General features: G+C 40.9%; 2 protein-coding genes across 22 annotated transcripts in view; both read left to right on the top strand.

Moving 5' to 3' along the window:
* MID2 (midline 2) overlaps window positions 1-10,440 on the top strand; it is a 103,496-nt gene extending 93,056 nt beyond the window's left edge. For all 9 annotated transcript variants that reach the window (XM_082610468.1, XM_082610470.1, XM_082610472.1 and 6 more), the window contains 3 exons: window positions 3,117-3,278; window positions 4,727-4,934; window positions 5,542-10,440. In XM_082610468.1, coding sequence (XP_082466594.1) covers window positions 3,117-3,278; window positions 4,727-4,934; window positions 5,542-5,944 — 773 coding nt within the window. In that variant the 3' untranslated portion in view covers window positions 5,945-10,440. The remainder of the gene's footprint in view (window positions 1-3,116; window positions 3,279-4,726; window positions 4,935-5,541) is intronic.
* A 4,492-nt stretch (window positions 10,441-14,932) lies between these two features.
* LOC309797051 (NACHT, LRR and PYD domains-containing protein 12-like) overlaps window positions 14,933-27,970 on the top strand; it is a 48,656-nt gene continuing 35,618 nt past the window's right edge. For 3 of the 13 annotated variants that reach the window (XM_082610454.1, XM_082610460.1, XM_082610459.1), the window contains exons 1-2: window positions 15,300-15,465; window positions 16,644-16,710. In XM_082610454.1, the coding sequence (XP_082466580.1) occupies window positions 15,348-15,465; window positions 16,644-16,710 (185 nt within the window). In that variant the 5' untranslated portion in view covers window positions 15,300-15,347. The other 10 variants (XM_082610462.1, XM_082610456.1, XM_082610465.1 and 7 more) reach the window with 9 other exon arrangements.

Consider the following 27,970-nt stretch of genomic DNA (forward strand, 5'->3'; position numbering starts at 1 on the left):
GACACTGATATTTTTTAAAGTGCCCTTTTAATTTGTTTATTATGCTGTTCTTCATTTTGAGTTTGTCTGATGTTTCCTCACGATTATATTCAGATTACACATTTATGGCTGGAAGGCTACATAAGAGACGTGTTCTCCTTAGGAGGTCACAACTGGAGACACATGATGTGTACTTGCCCTTCATTGGTGATGCTAATTTTGATCACTTGATCAAAGGTGTTGCCTGATTTCTTCTTTGCATAGTTACTATTTTTCCTTTTGCAACTAATAAGCAATCTGTGCCATGATACTTTAAGACCATGAAAATATCCTGCTTCCTCATCAAACCCATCCCACCCTATCCCTGTTTTAGCATCAATCAATAATTCTCACCTGATCCAGTCTTTACTCTGATGATGGCAGAATAACGATCTTCCAACTGAGCATCCCCTTCCACATTTACAAGTTGCCACTCTGCATCCTACTTTAAGCAAAAGTCTCATCCTTCATTTGTTTATTTATTTATTTTTTTTACTTCTCAGTAGAGACTTATGAATTCTCTTTTTTCAATGGTTTATAATTCTTTACTGCCCTTATTTATTTTGGTGCTCAGATTGCCCAAATTTAGCCAGTGGGAGCCTTTTAAGCTGACTCCTGGGTCCTTATAGTCTTCCATCATTTTCTCCAGTGCTTCCTTACTTTTCAGCATAACAAAAGGTTGTACGCTCATTTTGACCATATCCTGCCCCAGCACTGAAGTCAGCCGTTTTTCCGAGGAACCCTGGTCCCTTTTAGTAGGAGAATGTTATTACAGACCAAAACCTGGGTACTAGAAGTACACACATACACCCATGTACATATACATATTCACACATAATATGCGTACACACATACTTAACATATGTGCAATATATATGCACATACACATACAAATACATATTTTAGAAATCATGAGTTTATACCAATATCTCCAATTCCAGTCCATCCCCACAGGTTCTTTCTTACCTTCCCCTATTTCATATTTGTATGTTCCTACTTCCACAATGAGAAGGCTGGCTCCCAGCAACATCAACATGGATACTCATTTGCTCAATAACGTATCTGAAATAGTTTCAGAATGGCCTTGCCCATCCCACTGCAAACACAAACAATAGTGAGGATTTGTTTACAGTTCTCCTCTTGCCCTTTGCTGTGATTGTTTACATTTGAAATGCAGGTGGCTTCATTTGTTTCGGTTTGCCTTCAGTTTTAGACCCCACTCTTCCCATTCATATTGACAGCATTTAAATTTTTTGAACTTGTAAAACAACAATGTTTCCAAAAGGGGAAACTATACGAAAAAGGTGTACTCAGAGACGTGTCATTCTCTCCTGTATCCTTGTCATTTTCTTCCCCCACCTCCACCCCTGTAGGCAACCAGCTTCATTATTTTCTGGTTTTTCCTTCTTCTTGTTATTATTGTTTTGTAAATCTAAGCAAATATATGTATGTTTTCTTATTTGCCTTTCTTTCTCGCAAAAAAAAAGAGGTGGCATACTACATAAACTCTTTTGCAATTTTCTTTTTTAAATTAACAGTATATCTTGGAAATCACTCCATTATCAGTTCATAGAGATCTTCCACCTTCTTTTTTATAGCTGCATAGTACTTCATTGTGAAGTCTGTTTTGGTTTTGTATTGTTAGCAGTATATCTGGAAGATCATATATTTCCCTCTTAGTATTAAAATTTAATGTGCAGTTTATGATTCATACTGTGCATTGATACATAGGCAGCCAAGCCCTCAAACATTTTTCCTGGCCCTTATCCTTGTGTCTTTTCATGAGAATCACTGAACATCACCACCAATTATTCTTCTTTCTATAGCATATCTGTTTGCACCCCATTATGCTTCGTCTTCTAGTTTTAATTTAGACTTCTTCTACGGCTCCCCAAATTAATTATAAAACCCTTCTGATCATATCTCTTTCAAATCACTTATTATTATTTCCGGTTTTTAACCTCACTAAATCCTTTGCTAGAGCTGCATAGAAATGACTACATTCACCACTCATTTTCCCTTCCCTTTCTTTTCTATCCTCTGGTAGAATTATGGTTAAAAAGTGGTAACCTGACTGAAAAGCAGATAACAGAAGAGATAAGTCTAAATTCACAGGCTAGAATGTCGATCCCTCTTTTACTAAAAGTTAGCCAAATACATGTTTTTAATTATGTACATTTTCTCTGTTTAAGTCAATGTTTATGGTCTAAAGAGTTTCAAAAGCAGAAACGTAGATCTCTGATCCCTTTCCCTACTTGGGAGGGAAGGAGATTCCAGACAACAATGTGTTCCTGGACCACCCAACCTCAAATGAGTATTGGAATCAGAACCAGGAAGGGGTAAAACTGGGTAGTGTCAAGTGAGGAGATGATATTCTGCTTTGACTGTTATGTCATCTCCTTGGCTTCCCTATGACACCTTGGAGCCCACCAAGATTGGAAGTAAGGGTGAGGATGGTGTGGGAGAGTTGAATCATAAGCCCTGAAAGCTTCACTACCTTGCAGAGACTAAGGAACATTACTGTTTGCTCCGTGAATTGTGATGTAGTGGAGAGAACCCTAGACTAGGATTAAAGAGACCAGAGTTCTACTCTCAGCACCATCCCCAGCTATCTGTGGCCTTGGGCGAGTCACTTTTCTTCTCTCTGTCTTAGTTTCCTATTTGTAAAATGAGGGAAATATAGTGCCTAGTTGTCCTTTTGGCTCTGAGATTCCATGTTACTGTGCTCTGCTCCACCCACTCGAGGTCAGACTCAGATCTCAGAGGACTGGACCTTTGGGGTAAAGACCTAGAGACTCCATAAAATAGATGATTCTGTGATTTTGTATAGAAGTTTTCCTGTATTATTTGGCAGCAAATTGGAGTAACCTAACTTTCACTGGTGGTTACATTCAGTTACCAGAAGCAAGGAGCCTGGCATAAGCTTAGCTCCGTGGGAGAAAAGAAGCAGAGGAGGTTCATCTCACTATGTCTTCCACGACTCAAAAGAAAACAGAATGAAATTCACTTTTGGGGGCGGGGCTTATGATGAAGTTTCAGTGTGCTTCTCATCATCCTGCCTCTATTACCTTAACATCCTTGCTTTCCCCACGTTACAGGCCTGTATAATTCCGTGGATAGCTGGATGATTGTGCCCAACATCAAACAGAACCATTACACAGTTCATGGACTTCAGAGTGGGACACGCTACATCTTCATTGTTAAAGCCATAAACCAAGCAGGCAGCCGGAACAGTGAGCCTACCCGACTCAAAACAAACAGTACGTTGTGGTGATTCCAAAAGGAGAGAGCAGTTTTGCCCTCCGTGCCAGCAAGTACACTTAGCCTGACACTGGCACCCACAGCAGTGTAAGAGGGCAGTGGCACTGGGTAGAGGAGCTGTACTGTTGGAGTCTGTGCTTTGGACAGGGGGTTTGTTTGTGTCCTTGGGAGGTACGTGGACACAGAGATACACATAAAACAGCTGGTGGCTTGGGAGGATGTTAGTGAAGAGTTTTTCTCTGCACTCTGTCTCCATGCTTTGGGGACAATTGAGTAAAAGAGTACTGTTTGTGATAATCTGGTAAAATCCTGCTGAGAAGCCATACCTGCTAGGAATGCTTTTGACTGAAAGTGACCGAAAAATCCAACTAATTTAGCTTAACAAATAGTATTTTTTAGCAGCTTAAACAAATAGTGTTTTTCTCTCTCTTTCGCGTAGCAAGAAGCTCGAAGCTTAGGCGGTTCAGGGATGGTGCAGCAGTTCTGTGATGTCGTAAGAGACCCAGGCTCCTTCTCCTTTTGTGTGTTGGCTTATTGTCACATGGTCACAACATGGCCACTGCAACCTCTAGACGTCATATTTCCTTTCAAGATAGAAAGAAGGGGGAAAGTGTTGGTACACGTGATGGCTGTCCCTTTCATCAAGAAAGCAGACACTTTCCTAGAAGTTTCCTCCATCCTCTCTGACTTGTGCTTCCATCTTCTTAGTCAACCCTAGCAGCGAGGGAGGCTAGGAGCTTGAGTATTTAGCTTTTCTGACCTCTATAGTAAAAGCAGGTAAGAGAGAAAACGTAGGGGGTGGGTGTTATGTTCGCCAATGGTGTCTGCCAGACGCGTTTTGTGTTATACAGCTCTTGCCATACCCAGCTGTTGGCTTCTAGTTACTAACTGCTTTTGTCTATGACTGTAAGGAATATTTTGTTGTGAATGATCCTGCACAACAAATATTTTTTCTAATTATTGATGATGCAAAAGTCACTCTAACAAAGTTACCTAATTATGTGTTATTTACATCCCAGTAGTTAGAGGGCAAACAATTTGTCCTGTAGTTGAGTTATTCTCAGGTTTTTTTGTTCTGCCACCAAGCAGCAGTTATCTCGTCTATTCCCTCACTTTGTCTCACCTCAAATACTCCTTCCCCTAAAATCTGCTCAAAGCCCAAACCACCCACTGAAATAAAGCAAAGTACAAAACTTATTTGAGGACATGAGACCCTGAGAGCCTCCTTTTAACTTGATAGTCTGTGAAGGGGGGACAGCTTATTTTTATTTTATTGAAAACAGTGGCTTCTGGCCTGCTTCCTTAATATAATCCAAACACCAGTCAACTTTCACTGACTCAAGAATGATCACCTTGTCAAGGCTCCTCTGATAGTGATGGTCCTGGAGGACAAAGATAGAATTCTTAAATACTTCCTCATGCATTTTCTTTTTTCTACTTTTTTCAGGCCAACCCTTTAAACTGGATCCCAAAATGACTCACAAGAAGTTGAAGATCTCCAATGATGGACTGCAGATGGAGAAGGATGAAAGCTCTCTGAAGAAGAGCCATACCCCAGAGAGGTTTAGTGGCACAGGATGCTATGGGGCAGCAGGAAATATATTCATTGACAGTGGCTGCCACTACTGGGAGGTGGTCATGGGTTCCTCAACATGGTAAGTGGATCCCACTTTTCTTTTCTCCTCTCTCCCCTGTTGTTAGGTTCCTGGGAGATTCAGTCCTATAGCACAAACATAATACCAGTAAGTCAAGGTTAAAAGGCATGTGATGGAAACCACTGCTAGAAAAATTTGCCAGTTTTTAAAAAATAAAATTAGGGAAAATATACTGAGCTAGGAGTTGAAAGTTACAGCACTCTAATTGCTAACTTTTTTTAAAGCTCTAGTGATGGGCTTCCCTGGTGGCGCAGTGGTTGAGAGTCCGCCTGCCGATGCAGGGGACATGGGTTTGTGCCCCGGTCCGGGAAGATCCCACGTGCCGCGGAGCAGCTGGGCCCGTGAGCCATGGCTGCTGAGCCTGCGCATCTGGAGCCTGTGCTCCACAACGGGAGAGGCCACAACAGTGAGAGGCCCACGTACCGCAAAAAAAAAAAAAAAAAAAAAAAAAAAAAAAAAGCTCTAGTGCTGTCAGTATTATGGATCTAAATGTAAACTATTTAAAGAAGAAACATGTATTCTATTTCTTAGATATCCTGTACGGTGTCTAGCATAACTCAGATAATTAATAAATGTTTATTTCTCTCTCCTTTCTACTGCCTCACAGGTATGCAATTGGCATTGCCTACAAATCAGCTCCCAAGAATGAATGGATTGGCAAGAACGCCTCCTCATGGGTCTTCTCTCGATGCAATAGTAACTTTGTAGTCAGACATAACAACAAGGAAATGCTGGTGGATGTGCCACCACAGTTGAAGCGTCTGGGTGTCCTTCTGGATTATGACAACAACATGCTGTCTTTCTATGACCCAGCTAACTCTCTCCATCTTCATACTTTTGATGTGACCTTCATTCTTCCAGTTTGTCCAACATTCACAATCTGGAACAAATCCCTGATGATCCTGTCTGGCTTGCCTGCCCCAGATTTTATTGATTACCCCGAGCGGCAGGAATGCAACTGCAGGCCTCAAGAATCCCCTTATGTTTCTGGGATGAAAGCTTGCCATTAAGTTTCAAGAGAGCATATAATTCACTGGCTCTCCAGTTCAGCAGTTCTTCCCCTCCTAAACCTCAGTTAGTGTCCAATATACAAGATACAAAAATAAAGTTCATTTGAAGCATCCAAAATAACTAGATATTATAGATTTAATTTTTGTGCATTAAAGCTTGTATTTGAATTAATGTATTGAGTTTCTCAGAACAAATTATCTGAGTAGTCTGGGTTCAAGCCATTGGACAAGAAATTTGAAGAATGCTTCTCTTTGTCATTGGAGAATTAAAAATTCCCAGTGATTTAGGAGTATAAATGATATTGGAAGGAATTAGGGTCTTTGTAGGTAAATAATGTGGAAGGATGCTCTGAACAAGGGGCTAGCCAGCCGGAAAGCAGGGGTGTGTCAGCCTTGCTAGTACTGGCCAATTAGGCCAAGTAGAATTTTGAAGTGTCAAATGATCCCATATTATATGTAGCTTTTTATGAGAAAACCTACAATCAAGGATTTATTATAAAGAAAACATGTCTGTGTATATATAATATATACATAAAATGAATAAATAATATATATTATATATTCATTTTATAATTATATATACATAATAAACTTTTTAATTTAGTCATTTGCGTGAGAAATATACTGGAAGGGAAAATAAATTATACCATCCATTTTTGTCCCCTAAAGGGAACATCAAAATCAGTCAACATTTCTCCCCTCCCGCCATTCATCCCTCCCTTCCTCCCTCCTGTCACACACACACATGCACATGCAATAATGACATAGATGCTGGGAAGAGCTCTAGGTTGGATCAGGAGAGATAGGGAGACAAGATTGCATGAGAGATGCTATTGCTGGATAGAAAATTGATCCAGGTAGATGTGTTATATGTAGCACAGTCTCATCGATGCTACCTAATGGAGGAGGTTTGTCTGAATTCTTAAAAATTCTGTCACAGAATATTTCAAAGAAGTACAGTTTTCTTACTCTCAAGTACATACAGTTACTAGAATTAGGCTTAAAAAAAAAGAGTTGCATAATGGAGGTTCATTAGGAACCCTCTTTATTTACTTAATCAGTGAGAATGGAGTGTTGTAGATGCAACAACTATTTGCATATAAATGTACTTATATTTTCAGATAAAACACTTCTGAAGTGCTTAAGAATGCCTGAGAATAGTTTGTTTTCTTAAACAGGTTAAATAATCATTCTTCCCGCAATCTTATTTACACTATTCACTTGCTTAGCCAACCCTTTATGGCAAATGCGGATGTAAGCTTCAACCCAGTCCTTATCACTATCATGGAAGGGAATCAAGCTTTCTGGTCTGTGCTTCTGTCAGTTCCGCTGCTGGGATTGGGAGTGTCAGCACCAGAGCTTTCTCCTTTCAGGAGCTGAGTCGGCTTTAAGGAGTCTACTTCTTGGGAGTCGTGAAAATATTGTGGTTGCACAACGTGTTAGTTGTAACAAGTCCCCAGATCGGAGCCTTGAAACAATGCCAAAACTTCACCCCCTCTTCCTTTCCACAGCCTTGGTGGACGTTCATTCATTAATTCATTCAACCAACTATTAGATGCCAGGTACCACGCTGAAGCTGACCTATTGATAATCCACAGCCCCTGCTGTCAAATGGCTTATTATTCTGTAGGAGAGACAAAGTATCTATACAAATCCCCTAAGAAACAGTTTCGTATTGTCTGTACACCTAACATGGAAAGCAAGACTGATGCAGCTACAGATGGCAGGCTCAAACTTACCTATCTAGTGGCAAAGTCAGTTTTTTTGTTTTAAAAACCCTACACGTACTTCCTGCTAATCAGGAAATGAGCAACCTCGGTAAGATTCAGCAGTGCTGGGAAACAGCTTGCTGTGATGGAAAGCTCATCATAGCCTTCAGACTAAAATAATCCATTTCCTCTGCCATTTACTAGCTGTGTGACCCAGGGCAAGTACTTCACTTCTCTGAGCCGCTGTTTCCTCTTCTGTACAATAATACCTACCTCACAAGGCTGTTGCAAAGATGAAAAAAGATAGCACATGGAAACTGCTTAGCACACACCGGCATTTAGTTAAGTATGGCATTAGTATGGCATACTTAACTATTAAGCATGGCATTTAGTTAAGTATGCAACAAATATTAATCTCCTCCACTCAGCCCCAGGCCCAGTACAGTGTAGCAGTGCTTTAAAATGGATGTCTGTCATTTCTAAGTCACCCTAAGTCTCTCCTCTAGGGCCTGTCTCCAAATTCTTAAACAAAACAGGTGATTTTAACCCCTTCATAAAATCTTTCACTGGCTCCCATAGCATTCAGTAGAAAGTCCCAGTTACCCACTTTGGCTTTTCAAGTTCCTATTTGCTTTCCCAGCTTCATCTTTTGCCACCTTCCCCCTCACACTGATTACTCTAGCCAAGCTTATCGAATTACACAAGTTGTTCTCTGGGCCTGGAATAGAGACATTAGTAACAATTTTGATGCCCAGAGTAAACAGTAGGAATTGTTCTTAAATTAAGGGAATAGTGTGAAAATGCTGTAAGTGCAGAACACTTCACCTTCACCCCAGTCCGATTTTCTTTACCTTGGCCTTGGGACTCCCATGCCATTCATTTTTTGTGCCTTTTAGATTTTAGTGCCCTGAGACAAAGCTTCAGTTTCTCCAACCTACTTTTGACTCTAGCCTGGACTTGCTTTCCCCACTTCTGCCCCGCTCGACTAGATTAACTCCTGAAACCCTAGGCTGGGTTATGTTCTCCTCTTCGGAGCTCCCATGGCACCCTGAGCACTAACCCCTCTCAGCAATAATCACATTGTATAGCAGTGTTTTTCAAAGTGTGGTCCTCAGACCATGTTAGAATCATTTTTGGTGTTTGTTAAAACAATTGATTCCTAGACCTCACCCTCGATCTTCTTAATTAAAACGTCTGGGCACACAAGTGGAATTTTACATCTTTAACAAGCTCCCCCAGGTAATTCTCATGCACACAAAGGTTTAACATATAAGAATCTTCTTCCTCACTAGACTGTGAATACCTTGAGGGCAAAGGCTGTGTCTTTTGGTTTTGTTGTTGTATTTTCAACACCTGACATAGGGTGTGGAACAGAGTAGTTGCCTGGCTAATGTTAATTGCATGAATGTATGAGTGAACAAATGAATAATCAAAGTTTCCCTGTTGTACTCTGATATCCATATTGGTGTTTGTTGTTTTCTGGGCAGAAATGCTTGGCTACTTCTCCATTTGGGCTGTATTGATATTATTTTGCAAATGTCCTAGGACTCATACATATAAATGAGTATTGTCTTCCTCAAAAGCTCTTTTGGAAGTTGACTTGGGGGATTGTCTGGAGCATGTGGCACCATTCTTTTCAGTAACTTTTCAGTCTTTTCAAACTTTGAATGTGGACTTAAGTTTTGGTCATAGCCCCAAATCACTCAGAGCTAAGTCTACTGAATAAAGTAGGAAAATAAACTGGGTTTGGGGTAAGCAATGAAGTTTCTGAGCCAAATAATAAAAAGTGCTTTCCAAGAAAAAACATGGTGGCAAAGTATTCAGTGGGGGTGTGGTGAGTCCCAGATACTTCAGTAAACTTAAGACTTTCATAGAATACTGTCAATGCCAGGTACCTTAAGAGAAGTCATTGACTACCTCTAGCTAAACCCAGTTGGACAAAGGGAATAGGACCTGTATTTAACATCTTCAAGGAAGGAGACTCCATAAGTTTTCACTGTTGCTCTCCTCAGTCTGTTCTCCTACAATCCTTTCTGCCAGCACATTATTCTTTCTGTCTTCAGTTTATGCTTATTTTCACTTTTTATATTGTCTTATTGAAGAAAGCACAAAAATAATCAACAATAAAGTTAAACATGTTTTGAGAATATGAAAAAAACTTTAATGCCACATTGGAGTTCTGGCTACTTGTAAGTAAGAGTAACTGCGTCTGTATGTATTTTTATCATGCAATTCCATTGTGTAAACTTTGGATGCAGTGAATTTCAAATTGCAGCAAAATCACTTCTATGTTCTTTTCGGCTAAAATACGCTAGGTGAATTTTCTAAGCTTCCATGGTTTACATATTTATATATGACTACCTGGTTGGAGCAATCCACAGATGGACTTTTTGATAAGTGCAAATGTTTGATACCCTTTCTTCTACAGAATGGAGAATGTGAGGCTGACAGATGAGAACTACTCCCACACTTATTTTAATTCCTGAAGCCAACTGCAGCCTCAGAGCCATTGGGCTGTACTTGTGTGTATTACAGGTTGGCCAGGTTGACCGCCATTAGGTCAGGTGAAACTGCCTTTTACAGTCTGGTCTGCCAGCTTCAGACATACGCTATGTTGTTGTCGGCTAGAATATTTATTAGACTATTGGACTATTTTTTATCAAATATTTTATCCCAGGCTTGTTTGTACTGGGAGCTCTGGACCAATAGTGTCTCACCTAGTGACAGAAATCTGAGCATCTGTGGATTACACAGCCTCATCCCTCTAAAATATCCCAGCCCATTCAAAATGCTATATTATGAATTAAATAAATATATATGTATTCATGAGTTCTTGATTGTCTCTCACTGGAGTTTGAATTGGGGGAAGATTAAAAGGAAAAAGGTCATGAGTTACTGGAATTGTCTAAATGACTTAGGGGAAATTAATTATGTAGTGGGTAGAGATTTGGGCAGGGAGGATCCAGAGCATCTGGAAATCGAGATCCAATCATGAAGACTTTGGTTTCAGGAGCAAGATACAGTCAGGAAGACTAAAGAAATGAAGGTATAAGGCCCAAGGAAACACGGCACATTCAGTTTCAGTGACTGGGCCAGAAGGTAGGAATTAAGGAAGAACAAAGAAAATCCCAGTGCTGGAACCTAGTGGTTAAAGTCAGGATAGGGCCAGATGTAAGCTGACTTGCTGTTAAACATCTGGCCTGTAGGAGGAGCCTGGGAGGGTTAGGAGATCCACCCCCCACCCCCCCCACCCCCGAGCTGGGCTTGGACATACTTTAATCAGAGTTACTAAAGGGGGCATGCAATGTGAAGCAAAGCAGGCCAGTCAAGGGTGGCAGCTAGCAAAGCGACTAGGAACTATAGCCCAAAGGCAAGAGGGTTAAAATATAAAAGACAAAAATTTGGAATTTCAGGTGTTAGTGGCCCATCTGGAGAACAGCAGCCCATGCAGAAGCTGAATATGGGGCTATTACCCACAGCTAAGAGTTTATACATTTTGGGGGATGCAATGTTTGGAAACGCTGGCTCCATCTTAATGTGCCAGGCCAGAGCAGACATGGAGTTCTTTATATTCCCCTTCCTAGAAATACGATTGGTCCTAGAGTCTCAGTGAAGCTGAGACTGTAGGTAGGGGCGAGGTGGTGTGTTACAAAGATTAGGAGTAATGGAGGCCAGATAGGTTGTTACATGGATACTGGAAATGTATATAGCATGATAGCTAGCTAATGAGAATGACTCTCCCTCACTGCGAATTTCTAGGGGTTAGGGTTAGGACCAAGGTGGTCTTCCTATAACTGTTGAGCATAATACACAAGTTACAGTTGTGATAGGTCTGGCCTGGTCATTCACGAGGCATTTATTTATGTTCCAAGGACTCTACTCATATCTGCGGGGACATATTAAGAAGTATTCGTGACTTTATAATCTGGTGGGGTACGCAACTCAATAATTCTTCCCCAATAATTTTCAATCTCTGAATTAGAGTTACTAGTGGTAGCTGAAAAACGAAGCCGTTATTGGAGACGCAGGGGTGAGAGTGGAAGCTCTTACCAGCCTTGTACATAGGAGATACTTGGTAAGTGCTGGTTGAATAGAATAAGAACCTGATAAGCAGAATGACAAATGGGCCGCCTCATATATTGTGAGGTTTGTCTTAGGTGAACTCCACACCGCCACTCATATAATTCCTCTCAGGCATGTATCTCTGGTCCAGCATTCCCACAACTCCCTCTTGGTTAACAGGCTATTGTTCTTTATGGCCAGTCTCTTTCAAAGGGAAAAATTAATATATTAGCCATCAGTAATGTGTAAATGGAAGGGCATGGGCAAAATTCACATCTCGGACTTCCCTGGTGGCGCAGTGGTTAAGAATCCACCTGCCAATGCAGGGGACACGGGTTCGATCACTCGTCTGGGAAGATCCCACGTGCCGCAGAGCAACTAAGCCCGTGCGCCACAACTACCGAGCCTGCACTCTAGAGCCCGTGCTCCACAAGAGAAGCCACCACAATGAGAAGCCCACGTGCACCAATGAAGACCCAACACAGCCAAAAAAAAAAAAAAATTCACATCTCTACCAACTCCTCACTCTACCGCTTCCTTCCTTCTCAGAAAACAAGAAAATGTTAACAAGGACCTTCCAGGGGCAATGCTTTTGTTGTCTAACCTAGGGGTGACTGCGGTGGGGCAAGCTTCAGATTTTCATGTTTGGAAAGGGTCAGCCAACAATGCTCTGGCAAGCCTGTTGGGAACATATTTTGGGCCAAAAGGAGTCTTTCAAATAACAGAATGTAAATGCCCACTCTACTTGTGCTTAGATGGCAAAGAGGATCTGCTACTCCTCCCGCCAGATTGGAAGTCCCAGAAACATGGAATTTGGGCTGATTCTCCCAATGTACAGTGGCAGGAAAAGGCCATTATGATGTACATATCTTTTTGTTCAGCTCAACTCCCTCAGTGATAAGGGAGGGTGCTGTGATATACCAGAAATGTGAAATTCACAGCAAGCAGCAAGTACACAAGGCAAGGCGAGTCCAAGGCCTAACTCATTTAGCAGGTAAAGATGCAATGAATCACGTTCAGAGTCAAACAGTTTTTTATTTTATTAGTGAAAGGAAAAGTAGTCAAAGATTCCTGCTCCTAGTGGTTCATATCCCAAGCACCAAAAGAATTACACTGGGGCTTCCATGGTGGCGCAGTGATTGAGAGTCCACCTGCCGATGCAGGGGACGCGGGATCGTGCCCTGGTCCGGGAAGATCCCACATGCCGCGGAGCGGCTGGGCCCGTGAGCCATGGCCGCTGAGCCTGTGCGTCTGGAGCCTGTGCTCTGCGATGGGAGAGGCCGCAACAGTGAGAGGCCCGCGTACCACAAAAAAAAAAGGGGGGGCCAGAGGACTGCAATGGTAGTTATGGGACATCCAGTTGCTCCAAAGCCAATTCTAGACTGCAACTAAATGACTTTATAGTCTGTAGCTCTCTTCTGAGTGGGATGAGTCAGGAAGACTCTTATCTCATCAGATCTCAGCAGGTGGGAGGTGATGAAAAACTGTCTCTTGACAGTTTCCCAGGGGAGAGGAGAGATACAGAGGTGAGTGGGAGATGGCCCTGAAGCAACTTCTTGCAAGCCTCCTATCTTCTTGTTCTCTGGGAGGGTCACAGGCATTTTACCAAGACTCAGATTAGCTGTGGTTCAAGGCTTTGCCTGCGGGGTTTATGTGGATAATGCATCTTCCAGGGTACCGTGGTGGAGCTGTTCTTCTATAGCAGTTAGCTGAAGGCCCAGGTACCTTCCCCGGAGGGGGAAAAAAGGAAGTAAAGTAAGAGTCTGTTGAGGAACTTCCTTTCTCCCTCCTTTCTGCTGACCTTCTATTTATGTCCTTTCATTCAGTCTCTTTGGGGTTTGGGATAGGGTGGGGCAGGAATTAAAGGAATAATGGGACACACAACAAATTCAGGCCCTGAAAGATTCAGTACCAAGGCCAGAGAATCCCAAAGCCCAAGTCCTTTGCTATCCATTTCTGGCTCTTAGTTTTTCAACTCTAAATTGAAATGTATGAGTAATTTCTAAGGTCCCTTCTAGCTCTAACAGTATTAATTTCCATAAATGCAAGTTCAGTGAATGTAGTGGTAGGAGCCTAATCTGCATACCTACCCCAAGAATGTTGGGACATGAGGGCAGATCATCAGGAACCCTATGACTAGAACAGAAAGGTGGATAACATTGCTGTCACTTTAGGACCGCTATCAGATTTCCTTTTGGGGTCACTATACTCCTCCATACACACTTCGATTCATTCAGAGCTCCCCCCACCAATCTCCCCCACTTAACATTTGCCACCATTATTTTTGAGTTTTCCACTTCAGCCCTCTCCCACTTCCTTCTTTACTTACTAACGGTACAAGATGCAAATACTGATGTAGCTAGCCACAGCTCAGTTTCAAATTTCAGGTCAGCTGTCTGACAGTCGTCCATGTAGGAAACTGCCAGACATTCCATTTTCCAAGGGCAGAGCAGGTCACTTGATATAGCAATCAACAGGAGTCCTATGTGCCCCCTTTCCCAATCATAGCCCTTCTTCCTCAAACTTCCACAAACGCACCCCTTACGTGGCAGAGAGGGTCTTGGCATAGCCACTAGTCCAAGTTATCATTCAATCACCCATTTATTCATTAACTCAACAAATAATTGATTGATAGTTGCTTTGTGTCAGGTGCTGTAGTTCGGTGATAAAGAAAATATGTAGTCTCTGCCCTCATGAGACTCACAATCTAGAGGTGACACAGACCACCAACAAATGAACACCTTTGTAATAATAGGAGCTATCACTGATTGATTGCTTACAGTGTCCCTGACACTATTCTAAGCACTTGAGATGTAGTAACTAATTTAATTCTCCCAGCAACACTATGAGGTAAAGACTACTAGTATTGACTCCAAAGGACACGAAGAGTTAATTCCTGTGCCCTTGCCCAGCCCAGAAGATTCCATGCTGCCCGGTAGTTGCTAGCAAGGGTCTTGGCTCTGGCTGCCTTTGGCGCGGGGTAAAGGAGTCAGGGCCCAGCACCTAGGAAAAGATCCAGCCTAGTGGCTCCTGCATTCGGGGTTGACCAGGCAGGATTCCCAGGACCGCGCTAGACACCCTCAAAACCTCTCCCACCGCGGTTTTCCCATCCTCTTTTTTCCTCCCCTTTCCCTCCCGCTCCCCAATGCCCCCCCTTTCCAGGCCGGCCCCTCCCTCTGAGACGCCTCCTCTCTGAGTCATTCCCCCTTCTCCGCCCCAAGACCTTGGCTCTCCCTTCCCTCTGGCTGGAAGGAGAGGAAGGGCAAACTGGCTTTGGGAACCAGGTGAGCGCTTTTCTCAGCGAGAACAAGAAACGCCTCCCGCCGCACCACCCTGCCCCCCAGCGCCCACTCCGTTGGGAGGGACAGGAAATCGAGGGAGTTCCCTCCGGCTGAGTGGCTGGCTTCCCCGCAGTCCGAAGGCCCCGGTGGCCGAGCGTGGGAGGTGCCACACCCCGCCCGGTGTCTCCTGGGATGCGAGGAGGGAAGCAGCGGCCCAGTTGGACTGGCCTGCCGCAGGCTCGTTCGGGGTGAGCTCAGCGCGCCGGGGAGGGACCTCGCTGCCCGCGAAGCTGGGGGGCGGGGAGGGCCGGGCCGCCAGCCCCCGAGGAAAGCCCGCCCTGGAAAGGGGAGATGGGAGAAGCTCTAGAGGATGCGCGTGTGGAGGGGGGATCGAGGCGCAGGACTTGGGGAACACGCATCTGCGCGGAGAGGCACAGGAGGACGCGCCTGGTTGCAGCAATTTATGGGGGTGTGTGTGGAGAACCTTAGCGCGTGCGTGCGGCGCGTCCGTGGGGGGGGGGGTGCGTGCGTGTGGGGGGCCGTGCGTGTGGGGTGCATGCGTGTAGGCGTGCGTGGGGGGGAGGAGAGAACAGAAAGGAATGCTGAGGGACGCCGGGGGTGGGGACTGACACCGCGAGCTTGCGGGATTGAGGTAAAGATATCAGAACATCTCTGGCTGACAGCTCCGAGTCAGCATTCTTAACTTTTTTATTTTTTGAAGGGCGGGTGGAGGGTGGACGTGACCCGTTTGAAATTCTAAGGAAAAGTATCGATCATCTCCTCAAAAAGAAAAAACAAAAACAAAAAACCAAACAAAAGCACATGGTGGTTCCTGGGCCCAAGGACGGCCATCCGTAGACCCCAGACTGTGGCTGAAGTCGGGCAGAAAACCCAAATAGGTGACTTAGGTATTTGCCACTGGGTCTTGTGATTCTGCGACGGGGGAACGGAACAGGTGACCGAGCTGTTGCCTCCTTTCTCTGCGGGCCCGTCCTGGGCTTGGTGGCTTCCAGGCCGTGTCACCGTGCCTTTGGGAGGTGGCGCCCTCAGAGTGGGTGTATGAAACGGGGTCGCTCCCCAGGGTACGGCCGCTCCGGGACCCATGGCCTTCGCCATCCAGCCGGGGCGCCAGGCCTCGCAGCCGGGTCCCGTGAGCCGGCCGGCTGGTCAGCCCAGATCTGGGCACCGGCCTCAGACGTGCTGGTCAGCTCCCTGCTCTTGCTCAGGTCCTCAGGTCGGAGCGCAGCGCGTCCTCGGATCCCCGCACCCGCAAGCGTCTCCACGGCCCGGCCCGGGTGTAGTGTGGGGAGCGAGGCTCTAAGGTTGGCCCTTGGCTGGGTAAGTGACTAGGAGAGCAGCGGATTGGGGTTCTGATTCCGTCTTTATCACTAACTAACTGTGGGGTGTGAAGCAATTTCCCTCATCTTTCTGCGCCTCACTTTTCCTCATTTGTAAAATGGGAGAGTAGCTCACAGCGTGGTTGGAAGTGTAAATAAGACTATAATAAATTCCCAGCAAACGGAAACATTTAATGAATGTCATCATACCTTAAGTATAAATATAAATAAGTAAGTAGATAAGTTAAAGTAGAAATTATATCCTGAAAGAATGTATTAAACTGCTGGTTTTCTTTTTGGTCTCTTCTAGGCACACCTAGTTGTGCCATCCTCAGCCAAAGCCCACCAGATCCATCCTGTAAAGTCACACGCCTGAAGTAAGTGGGCTTTTAGTTTGAATCTTTTGAGATGTTCTGAGAGATAAGGCTTAGTCCACCATCAACTCTCACCTGGATTGCTGCCTTGGTCGCCAAGCCTTCACACTTGGCCTGCTTCCCTCCCGTTCATTTTCCGTGTTGCAGTCAGAGTTATCATTCCCTCTGAGCTACAAAGTAACCTGCTGGTTCGGAGCACAGACCTTGGTGTCAGACAGATCTCTTTCAGATCCCAACTGCACCCTGCTCCATCGCTTTCTGTGTGACCTCGCACAAGTTACTTCACCTCTTTAAGAATCCTTTTCCTTATCTGTAAAAAGGGATAATGGTGATCTCTACCTCATATAGGTGTTGTGAGAACTTCCAGAAGTAATGCATATAGAGTGGCCCATAGTAACTCATAGTAGCTCAGTAAATGGCAGATTAAAATGGATTAGAGCAGTGAGGCTGCTAGCAAGAGTGTCTGAAGTGATGTACCATGGCCACTAGACTGGATAGGGAGTTAAGCAATGAAGTGGTAATGAGCTGAAGAATGGCAGAAGTCAAAGGATGGGAGATCTTGATGAGAATGAGGAGTGGGTATTCTGAGAACCAAGAAGTAATAAGGGTAAGAGGTTGTAGCCAGAGATTGGGTTAGTGGAGTTCAGAAATTCTGAAGTGGAGCAGCTCCATGTTTATCGGGTGGTCTAGGGCACTAATAGCTAGAAATGGCATGTGAAGTGGCATGTAGTCAGAGGTTGCAGAAGTAGAGGAGGTCAAGGGACAATGAAGCTAGAGTGTTGGATGAGTCATCCATAGCCATTGAGATTGCTTATCTGATGACATGGGTTGGAATGGAGAGGAAAATGGAGCTAGTGCCAATAAGGTTCACCCTGATTAACAAGGAGCAGTGATTTATTTCACAGTTATTTACTGAGCTCTTACTAAATGCCAGGTTATAACAAGACAGACAAGAGTCCTGCTCTCATGGAGCTTACAGTCTAGTAGGAGTGATAACAGACATTAATAATCCCACCTATAAGTAGAAAACTGCAAATTGAGATAAGAGCTATGAAGGAAAAATAAGCGTTCTATAAGTACTTATAACAAGAGGACCTGACTCTGTCTGGAATGTCAGGTAAGACTCTCCTAAAGAAGTGATGAGAACTGAAGGATCATCTGGGGTAGAAGGAGATAGAGGAGGGATGAATGGAGGAATTGTTGCACATAGAGGAAACAAACATCATGTGCAGAGACCTGAAGCTAGATCATGTGCAAGGGACTTGAAGTACTGAAAGGTGTCTCCTGTGGCTAGAGCACATTAAGCAAGGGGGAGAGTATTGGGAGCTGAGACTGGATGGCAGGGCCCCTTAATTATGTTGGGCTTTATCCTAGGAGCATTGGGAATACTCCTACTAAAGGGTTTTGATTAGGTGAATGACATGATTTATCTGTATTTGTTTCTTTTTTTTTAAATAAATTTACTTATTTATTTTTGGCTGTGTTGGGTTTTATTTGCTGCACACAGGCTTTCTCTAGTTGCGGCGAGTGGGGGCTACTCTGTTGCAGTGCGCAGGCTTCTCATTGTGGTGGCTTCTCTTGTTGCAGAGCACGGGCTCTAGGCATGTGGGCTTCAGTAGTTGTGGCACGCAGGCTCAGTAGTTGTGGCGAACAGGTTTAGTTGCTCCACGGCATGTGGGATCTTCCCGGACCAGGGCTTGAACCCATGTCTGCCTGCATTGGCAAGCAGATTCTTAACCACTTCACCAGCAGGGAAGTCCTAGATTTATCTGTATTTCTATGTTTCTTCCTCCCACCTCAGTTTTATTAAGATATAATTGATATATAACATTGTACAGTTTAAGATGTACATAACAACATAATGATTTGATATGTTTATATATTACAAACATAATGCTTTGATATGTTTATATATTGCAAAATGATTAGCATAGTATTTCTTAAGTAATGCACAACTGTATGCTCATTAGAACAAAATAATCAAACAACACAAGTATATAAATTGTGAAAGTCCAATTTGTGTTTTTCTTTCTATGCATTAGAATACATATGTACACATATATAATACAATAGATGTATACATTATTCTATATATAGAATTATATATATAATATAGCAACTAGCTTTTTCCACTTAACCGTGTGTCTTTGACTTTTTCCATGTCTTTATTTTTTAATTACTCAATAATATATAAGTATATTTTCATGGTAAAAGATTGAAACAGTACACAGTTGTAGAGATAGTAAATCTTGAAACTTGCCTTTTCTGCTCCCTCTATAGTTGTTACTTCCACTCCCACCCCCCCAAAAAAAGCAAAACAAAGAATAAACTAATTGTCAGCAGTTTGGTGAGTATCCTTACAATCGCCTTTCCATGCATTTATATGAATAAATAAGTCCTTATACCATATATAATTTATTCATATCATTATGCAGCTTTAAAATTTCTTATTTATTGACTTAATTACACAATTGACACACGAATACATTTTTCTTTCAGAGGATTAGAATGTTACAGGGAAGGCTAAAGCCTCCTTTAGTCATCATTGATTTCCTCCCTGATTCTCTCCCTCCCTACTCACTGTTGGACTTAGCTTCTTCCAGACCTTTTCTCTCTCTCTCTTTCTCTCTCTCTCTCTCTCTCTCTCTCTCTCACACACACACACACACACACACACACACACACACAATATATATATAGTACTATTTAGTGTTATTTAAAAATGTAAATTATTTATACTCCAGTAAAGATGTTAAATATATATATATATATATATATATATATATATATATATAAATTTTATCATGCTTATATGTATTGTTCTGCTACTTGCTACTTCTCACCCAACATAATGTCTGAGAACTTTTCAAGTTAGTACATGTAAATCTAACTTGTTCTTTTTCACTGTTTCAGAGTATTCTACAGAACAGATATGCTATAATTCATTTAGCCATTTCCCCATTGTCATGATTATTTCCAAGTTTTTTGCTAATATAAAATGTGCTGCAATGTATATCCTTCTACATGCCTCCCTCTTTCCTTTCTCTACTCACTTCTAAATGCTACCTTTAATCAATACTAGATTCTTATGCATATTTAGGTTTGTTTCAGAATTCTTTATTTGGTTCTACTGATCCAGTTATTTATACTTGCATTCATACCACACTTTAAATTTCTATAGTTTTATAACATTTGATATCTGACATGGAAAGTCATCTTTTTTCTTCAATTTTGTGTTATTCTTGCATATTTACTTTTTAATATGGATTTTAGAATCAAATTATCATACCCAAATAGAATCTTATTGGCATTTTTGTTGGCCTCGCATTGAGTTTCCGGATTTAACTGGGGAGAATTGGCACCTTTACATTAATGACTCTTCCTTTATATGAATATATGTGGTATGACTCTCCACTTATTCAGATTTTTAAGTCCTTTAATAACGTGTCATTTTCTCCATACGTGTGTTGAATATATCTTGTTTGGGCTATTTCTAGATATTTTATAGCTTTTGTTGCTACTATTAATAGGATTTTTTCTTTCATTTTGTAATCAAGGGTATATAAGATAACTTGTTTTTTTGTTTGAAATTGTGTCCAACAACTTTACTGAATTCTCCTTCTTTCTAATAGTTTGTTCATTGAGTCTGTTGGATTTTCTAGGTTGGCAAACAGATTATGTGCAAATATTGATAGTTTTCTCTCTGGCTTCAATCTGTATACCACGTGTATTTTTCTTATCTGAATGCATTGTTTAGGTCTTCCAGTATAAGACTGAGTAGTAACAACGATATCAGACATCCTTAACTTATCCCTCCCTTTAATGGGAATGCTTCGAAAATTTCATCAAGTATGCTTCTTAGTGTGGGTTCTGGCAGTTGCCCTTTATTAAGTTAAGTAAGTTTTCTTTAATTCCTACTCTTTTGAGGCTTTTTAAAAGCAAGAATGTCTATGAAATTTTATCAGTTGCTTTTTCACCTATAAGTTGGACATATAGGTTTTTTCCCTTTAACTTGTTAATGCATTGAATTGCATTGATAGCTTTTTTTTTTTTTTTTTTTTTTTTTTTTTTTTTGCGGTATGCAGGCCTCTCACCGTTGTGGCCTCTCCCATTGCGGAGCACAGGCTCTGGACGCGCAGGCTCAGTGGCCATGGCTCACGGGCCTAGCTACTCCGTGGCATGTGGGATCTTCCCGGACCGGGACACGAACCTGTGCCCCCTGCATCGGCAGGCAGACTCTCAACCACTGCGCCACCAGGGAAGCCCATGCATTGATAGCTTTTTAAAAAACTTTCCATTATGATAATTTCCAAACATAAATGACAGTAGAGAGTACAGTAGACCCCCATGCACCCATAACTGAGCTTTAATAGCCATCAACATTTTGCCATACTTGTTTCAGCTATTCCCCTCCCCTCTTTTGTGCTGGGATGTTTTAGGCTAATCATGAGCATCATATGATTTCACTCCTAAATATTTCAGTATGCCTCAGCAAAAAAATTGTAGCAAACATGACATCTTCTCATATAATCATAATGCCATTATAATACTAATACCTGGCATATCTTCCAATTTTTCTAATTGTCTAAAAAATGGTTTTATTTTTTAGACTTAAAAAAAATTAAATTTATTTATTTTATTGTTGGCTGTGTTGGGTGTTCGTTGCTGCGCGGGCTTTCTCTAGTTGGGAAGAGCCGAGGCTACTCTTTGTTGCACTGTGCGGGCTTCTCTTGTTGCAGTGGCTTTTCTTGTTGCAAAGCATGGGCTCTAGGCGTGTGGGCTTCAGTAGTTGTGGCACGCGGGCTCAGTAGTTTTGGCGCATGGGCTTAGTTGCTCCACAGCATGTGGGATCTTCCCGGACCAGGGCTCGAACCCGTGTCCCCTGCATTGGCAGGCAGATTCCTAACCACTGCACCACCAGGGAAGTCCTAAAAAATGTTTTTACCATTGAGGTTTCTTTCAATCAGGACCCAACTAACAACTCATTGTATTAGGTTATATCTCTTAGATTTCTTTTAAGTTTTTAAAAAGCTAAGACAGAACACCTCCTCCCTTTTAGTTTCATGGCATTGGTTTGTTGAAGAAACCTGCCATTTGTTCTATAGGCTCTCCCACATTCTGGATTTGGCTGATTACTTCCGTGAGGTGCTGTTTTATCTGTTTCTGTATTGCTTGTATTTCCTGTAGACTGGAAGGTGGATCTAAATGCTTGATTAGATTCAGGTTCTTATTATTTGTTAAGACTGTTTAGTGGTTGATACTATGTACTTTCTTTTACATAATGTTTTCCTGTCTCACTCTTAATGATACTAAAACTGGATTGAAGTGGTGTTAGTCTGATCCTGTCATTGTAAAAGTTCTCCATCATCCTTTCACCTAGTGGCTTTACCATCCATTTGATAACTATTATCTGAGTCAATTATTTCGTTAAGGATTTCAAAATAACAAGTTTCTAATTCTATTATTCTTTTTGAATTTATTAGCTAGCATACCTCTGTAAGAAGAATTATCTCTCCTCTACTAGGGCTACTTGGTAAGCCTAAAATACAGTTCCTATACGAAAGACAGGATAAACGCTTAACTCTTTCCCTGTATTTGCCAATTTTCCAAGTAAGGAGTTGGTGTCCTGTTCCACACTGAGAGATCTGTAAGTGTTAAACTTCCCTGCATTCCTAATATTAACCTATCAGGTCAGGGAATGATGTGTTTTTTTTTCTTTTTTAATGTACTCTGGGATTTGAGGGACTGATCTTTTATTTAGCAGTTTTGTATCTGTGTTCATAAGTGAGATTGCCTATAGTACTGATCCTCAGCCAGGGGCTAACCATCCCTCTAGGGGACATTTGGAAATGCCTGGAGGTGCTTTTGGTTGTCACAGTTTATTGGTGTGTGTGTGGTGGGAAGTCCTGCTGGCATTTAATAGATAGGGATCAGGGATACTAAATGAAGAATTGTTCCGCCAAAAATGCCATCAGCAATCCCTTGAAAAATAATGGCCTATGGTTTTCCTGTGCTTGATTATGGTATTAAGGTTATGCATTTTTATATCTACGTTCATAAGTGAGATGGGCCTATAATTTCTTTCCCTTTACTTGTCAGTTTTGGTATCAAGATTATACTAGCCTAGAGTTGTATGGCGTCATTTCCCTTCTTTTACTTTGCTTTGGAAATTTTTGCGTAAAGTTTGATTAATCTGTTCCTAGATGGTGTGGTCAAACTCTCCCACAAAACATTTTGGGGCTGGTGACTTTTGAGGTAGAGTATTATCATTTCACATTCTTCTATGATTAATTGGTCTATTTAAGTTTTCTATTTCTTAGGCCAATTTTGGTTGTTTATTTTCTTGGGAATTATCCATTTCACTTAGGTTTTTAAAATTATTGCTATAAAAATTATACATAGTACTTTTTGGATAATTTTTTAATCTCTTGTTTCTGTAGTTTGGTTCCCTTTCATTTTTTATGTTAATTTATGATGGCTTTATTTTTGAAATCATACTTGCTAAAAATTTGTTCATTCTATTGTTCTTTTCAGAGAACTATTTCCTTTTATTGATTTACTCTATTGTTTAATTATTGCTTGCTTTCTATTTTGATAATTATTGATTTTTTAAATTGAGGTATAATTGACATACAATGTTATATTAGGTTCAGGTGTACAAATATTTGATATTTGTATATATTGTTAAATGATCACCACAATAAGTCTAGTTAACATCCATCACCATACATAGTTACAGAATTTTTTTTCTTGTGATGAGAACTTTAAAGATTTAGTCTCTTAGTAACTTTTAAATATGTGATACAGTATTACTAACTATAGTCACCATGTGGTACATTACATTCTCGTGATTCCCATGACTTAGCTATTTTATAACTAGAAGTTTGTACTTTTTGACTCCCCTCACCCACTTTGCCCACTCCCCACCCCCTCCCTGCCTGCCTCTGGCAACCACCAATCTGTTCTCTGTGTCTTTGAGGTGTTTTTTTTTTTAAAGATTCTGTATATAAACGAGATCAGGTAGTATTTGTCTTTCTATGTCTGACTTATTTCACTTAGCATAATGCCCTCAAGGTCCATGCATGTTCTCACAACTGGCAAGATTTCATGTTTTTTTTTTATGGCTGAACATAGGGGGTATGTTTTGTTTTATGTGAAACTTCCATATCTTTGTACCATTTTACTCTCCTACCAACATCCTTAGTAGCATTTGGTAGTGTCAGTTTTTTTAATATTAACGATTCTAGTGAGTGGGAACTGGTACCTCACTGCAGTTTTTATTTACATTTCCCTAGTGACTAATGATGTTGAGCATCTTTTCATGTGCTATTGGCCATTTGTATATCTTCCTTTGTGAAAGGTCTGTTCAAATATTTTGCCCATTTCCTTTTTTATTATAGTAAAATATATATAACATAAAATTTATCACTTTAGTCACTTTTTTAATTTTTAAATTTTATTTTATTTATTTTCCTATACAACAGGTTCTTATTAGTCATCAATTTTTATACACATCAGTGTATACATGTCAATCCCAAACGCCCAATTCATCACACCACCACCAGCACCCCTCTGCCACTTTCCCCCCTTGGTGTCCATACGTTGGTTCCCCATATCTGTGTCTCAATTTCTGCCCTGCAAACCGGTTCATCTGTACCATTTTTCTAGGTTCCACATACATGCGTTACTATATGATATTTGTTTTTCTCTTCTTGACTTACTTCACTCTGTATGACAGTCTCTAGATCCATCCATGTCTCAACAAATGACTCAATTACGTTCCTTTTTATGGCTGATTCCATTGCATATATGTACCACTTCTTCTTTATCCATTCATCTGTCGATGGGCATTTAGGTTGCTTCCATGACCTGGCTATTGTAAATAGTGCTGCAATGAACATTGGGGTGCATGTATCTTTCTGAATTATGGTTTTCTCTGGGTTTATGCCCAGTAGTGGGATTGCTGGATCATATGGTAATTCTATTTTTAGTTTTTTAAAGAACCTCCATACTGTTCTCCATGGTGGCTGTATCAATTTACATTCCCATCAACAGTGCAAGAGGGTTCCCTTTTCTCCACACCCTCTCCAGCATTTGTTGTTTGTACATTTTCTGATGCTGCCCATTCTAACTGGTGTGAGGTGGTACCTCATCGTAGTTTTGATTTGCATTTCTCTAATAATTAGTTGATGTTGAGCAGCTTTTCATGTGCTTCTTGGCCACCTGTACATCTTCTTTGGAGAAATGTCTATTTAGGTCTTCTGCCCATTTTTGGATTGGGTTGTTTGTTTCTTTAATATGAGCTCTTTATATATTTTGGAGATTAATGCTTTGTCCGTTGATTCATTTGCAAATACTTTCTCCCATTCTGAGGGTTGTCTTTTCATCTTGTTTACGGTTTCCTTTGCTGTGCAAAAGCTTTGAAGTTTCATTAGGTCCCATTTGTTTATTTTAGCTTTTATTTCCATTACTCTAGGAGGTGGATCAAAAAACATCTTGCTGTGATTTATGTCAAAGAGTGTTCTTCCTATGTTTTCCTCTAAGAGTTTTAGAGTGTCCGGTCTAACATTTAGGTCTCTAATCCATTTTGAGTTTATTTTTGTGTATGGTGTTATGGAGTGTTCTAATTTCATTCTTTTACATGTAGCTGTCCAGTTTTCCCAGCACCACTTATTGAAGAGACTGTCTTTTCTCCATTGTATATCCTTGCCTCCTTTGTCATAGATTAGTTGACCATAGGTGCATGGGTTTATCTCTGGGCTTTCTATCTTCTTCCATTGATTTATGTTTCTGTTTTTGTGCCCATACCATATTGTCTTGATTACTATAGCTTTATAGTATAGTCTGAAGTCAGGGAGTCTGATTCCTCCAGCTCCGTTTTTTTCCCTCAAGACTGCTGTGGCTATTCGGGGTCTTTTGTGTCTCCATACAAATTTTAAGATTTTTTGTTCTAGTTCTGTAAAAAATGCCATTGGTAACTAGATAGGGATTGCATTGAATCTGTGGATTGCTGTGGGTAGTATAGTCATCTTCACAATGTTGATTCTTCCAATCCAAGAACATGGTGTATCTCTCCATTTGTTGGTATCATCTTTAATTTCTTTCATCAGTGTCTTATAGTTTTCTGCATACAGGTGTTTTGTCTCCCTAGGTAGGTTTATTCCTAGGTATTTTATTCTTTTTGTTGCAGTGGTAAATGGGAGTGTTTCCTTAATTTCTCTTTCAGATTTTTCATCATTAGTGTATAGGAATGCAAGAGATTTCTGTGCATTAATTTTGTATCCTGCAAATTTACCAAATTCATTGATTAGCTCTAGTAGTTTTCTGGTGGCATCTTTAGGATTCTATATATATAGTATCATGTCATTTGTGGAAAGTGAAAGTTTTACTTCTTCTTTTCCAAGTTGTGTTGCTTTTATTTCTTTTTCTTCTCTGATTGCCCTGTCTAGGACTTCCAAAACTATGTTGAATAATAGTGCTGAGAGTGGACATCCCTGTCTTGTTCCTGATCTTAGAGGAAATGCTTTCAGTTTTTCACCATTGAGAATGATGTTTGCTGTGGGTGTCTCATGTATTGCCTTTATTGTGTTGAGGGAGGTTCCCTCTATGCCCACTTTCTGGAGAGTTTTTACCATAAATGGGTGTTGAATTTTGTCAAAAGCTTTTTCTGCATCTATTGAGATGATCATATGGTTTTTCTCCTTCAACTTGTTAGTATGGTGTATCACGTTGATTGATTTCCGTATATTGAAGAATCCTTGCATTCCTGGAATAAACCCCACTTGATCATGGTGTATGATATTTTAATGTGCTGTTGGACTCTGTTTGCTAGTATTTTGTTGAGGATTTTTGCATCTATATTCATCAGTGATATTGGTCTGTAATTTTCTTTTTTTGTGGTATCTTTGTCTGGTTTTGGTATCAGGGTGATGGTGGCCTCATAGAATGAGTTTGGGAGTGTTCCTTCTTCTGCAATTTTTTTGGAAGAGTTTGAGCAGGATGGGTGTTAGCTCTTCTCTAAATGTTTGATACAATTCACCTGTGAAGCCAACTGGTCCTGGACTTTTGTTTGTTGGAAGATTTTTAATCACAGTTTCAATTTCATTACTTGTGATTGGTCTGTTCATATTTTCTATTTCTTCCTGTTTCAGTCTTGGAAGGTTATACCTTTCTAAGAATTTGTCCATTTCTTCCAGGTTGTCCATTTTATTGGCATAGAGTTGCTTGTAGTAGTCTCTTAGGATGCTTTGTATTTTTGCGGTGTCTGTTGTAACTTCTCCTTTTTCATTTCTAATTTTATTGATTTGAGTCCTCTCCCTCTTTTTCTTGATGAGTCTGGCTAATGGTTTATCAATTTTGTTTATCTTCTCAAAGAACCAGCTTTTTGTTTTATTGATCTTTGCTATTGTTTTCTTTTTTTCTATTTCATTTATTTCTGCTCTGATCTTTATGATTTCTTTCCTTCTGCTAACTTTGGGTTTTGTTTGTTCTTTTTTCTCTAGTTCCTTCAGGTGTAAGGTTAGAATGTTTATTTGAGATTTTTCTTGTTTCTTGAGGTAGGCTTGTATAGCTATAAGCTTCCTTCTTAGAACTGCTTTTGCTGCATCCCATAGGTTTTGGATCGTCGTGTTTTCATTGTCATTTGTCTCTAGGTATTTTTTGATTTCCTCTTTGATTTCTTCAGTGATCCCTTGGTTATTTAGTAATATATTGTTTAGCCTCCATGTGTTTGTGTTTTTTACGTTTTTTTTTTCCCTGTAATTGATTTCTAATCTCATAGCATTGTTGTCAGAAAAGATGCTTGATATGATTTCAATTTTCTTAAATTTACTTAGGCTTGATTTGTGACCCATGATGTGATCTATCCTGGAGAATGTTCCGTGCACACTTGAGAAGAAAGTGTAATCTGCTGTTTGTTTTTGGATGGAATGTCCTATAAATATCAACTAAACCTATCTGGTCTATTGTTTCATTTAAAGCTTCTCTTTCCTTATTTATTTTCATTTTGTATGATCTGTCCATTGGTGTAAGTGAGGTGTTAAAGTCCCCCACTATTATTGTGTTACTGTCGATTTCCTCTTTTATAGCTGTTAGCAGTTGCCTTATGGATTGAGGTGCTCCTATGTTGGGTGCATATATATTTATAATTGTTACATCTTCTTCTTGGATTGATCCCTTGATCATTATATGCTGTCCTTCCTTGTCTCTTGTAACATTCTTTATTTTAAAGTCTATTTTATCTTATATGAGTATTGATGCTGCA

This window comes from Mesoplodon mirus (assembly GCF_964341445.2).
Source record: "Mesoplodon mirus genome assembly, chromosome: X".
NCBI classification, from domain to species: Eukaryota; Metazoa; Chordata; class Mammalia; order Artiodactyla; family Ziphiidae; genus Mesoplodon; species Mesoplodon mirus.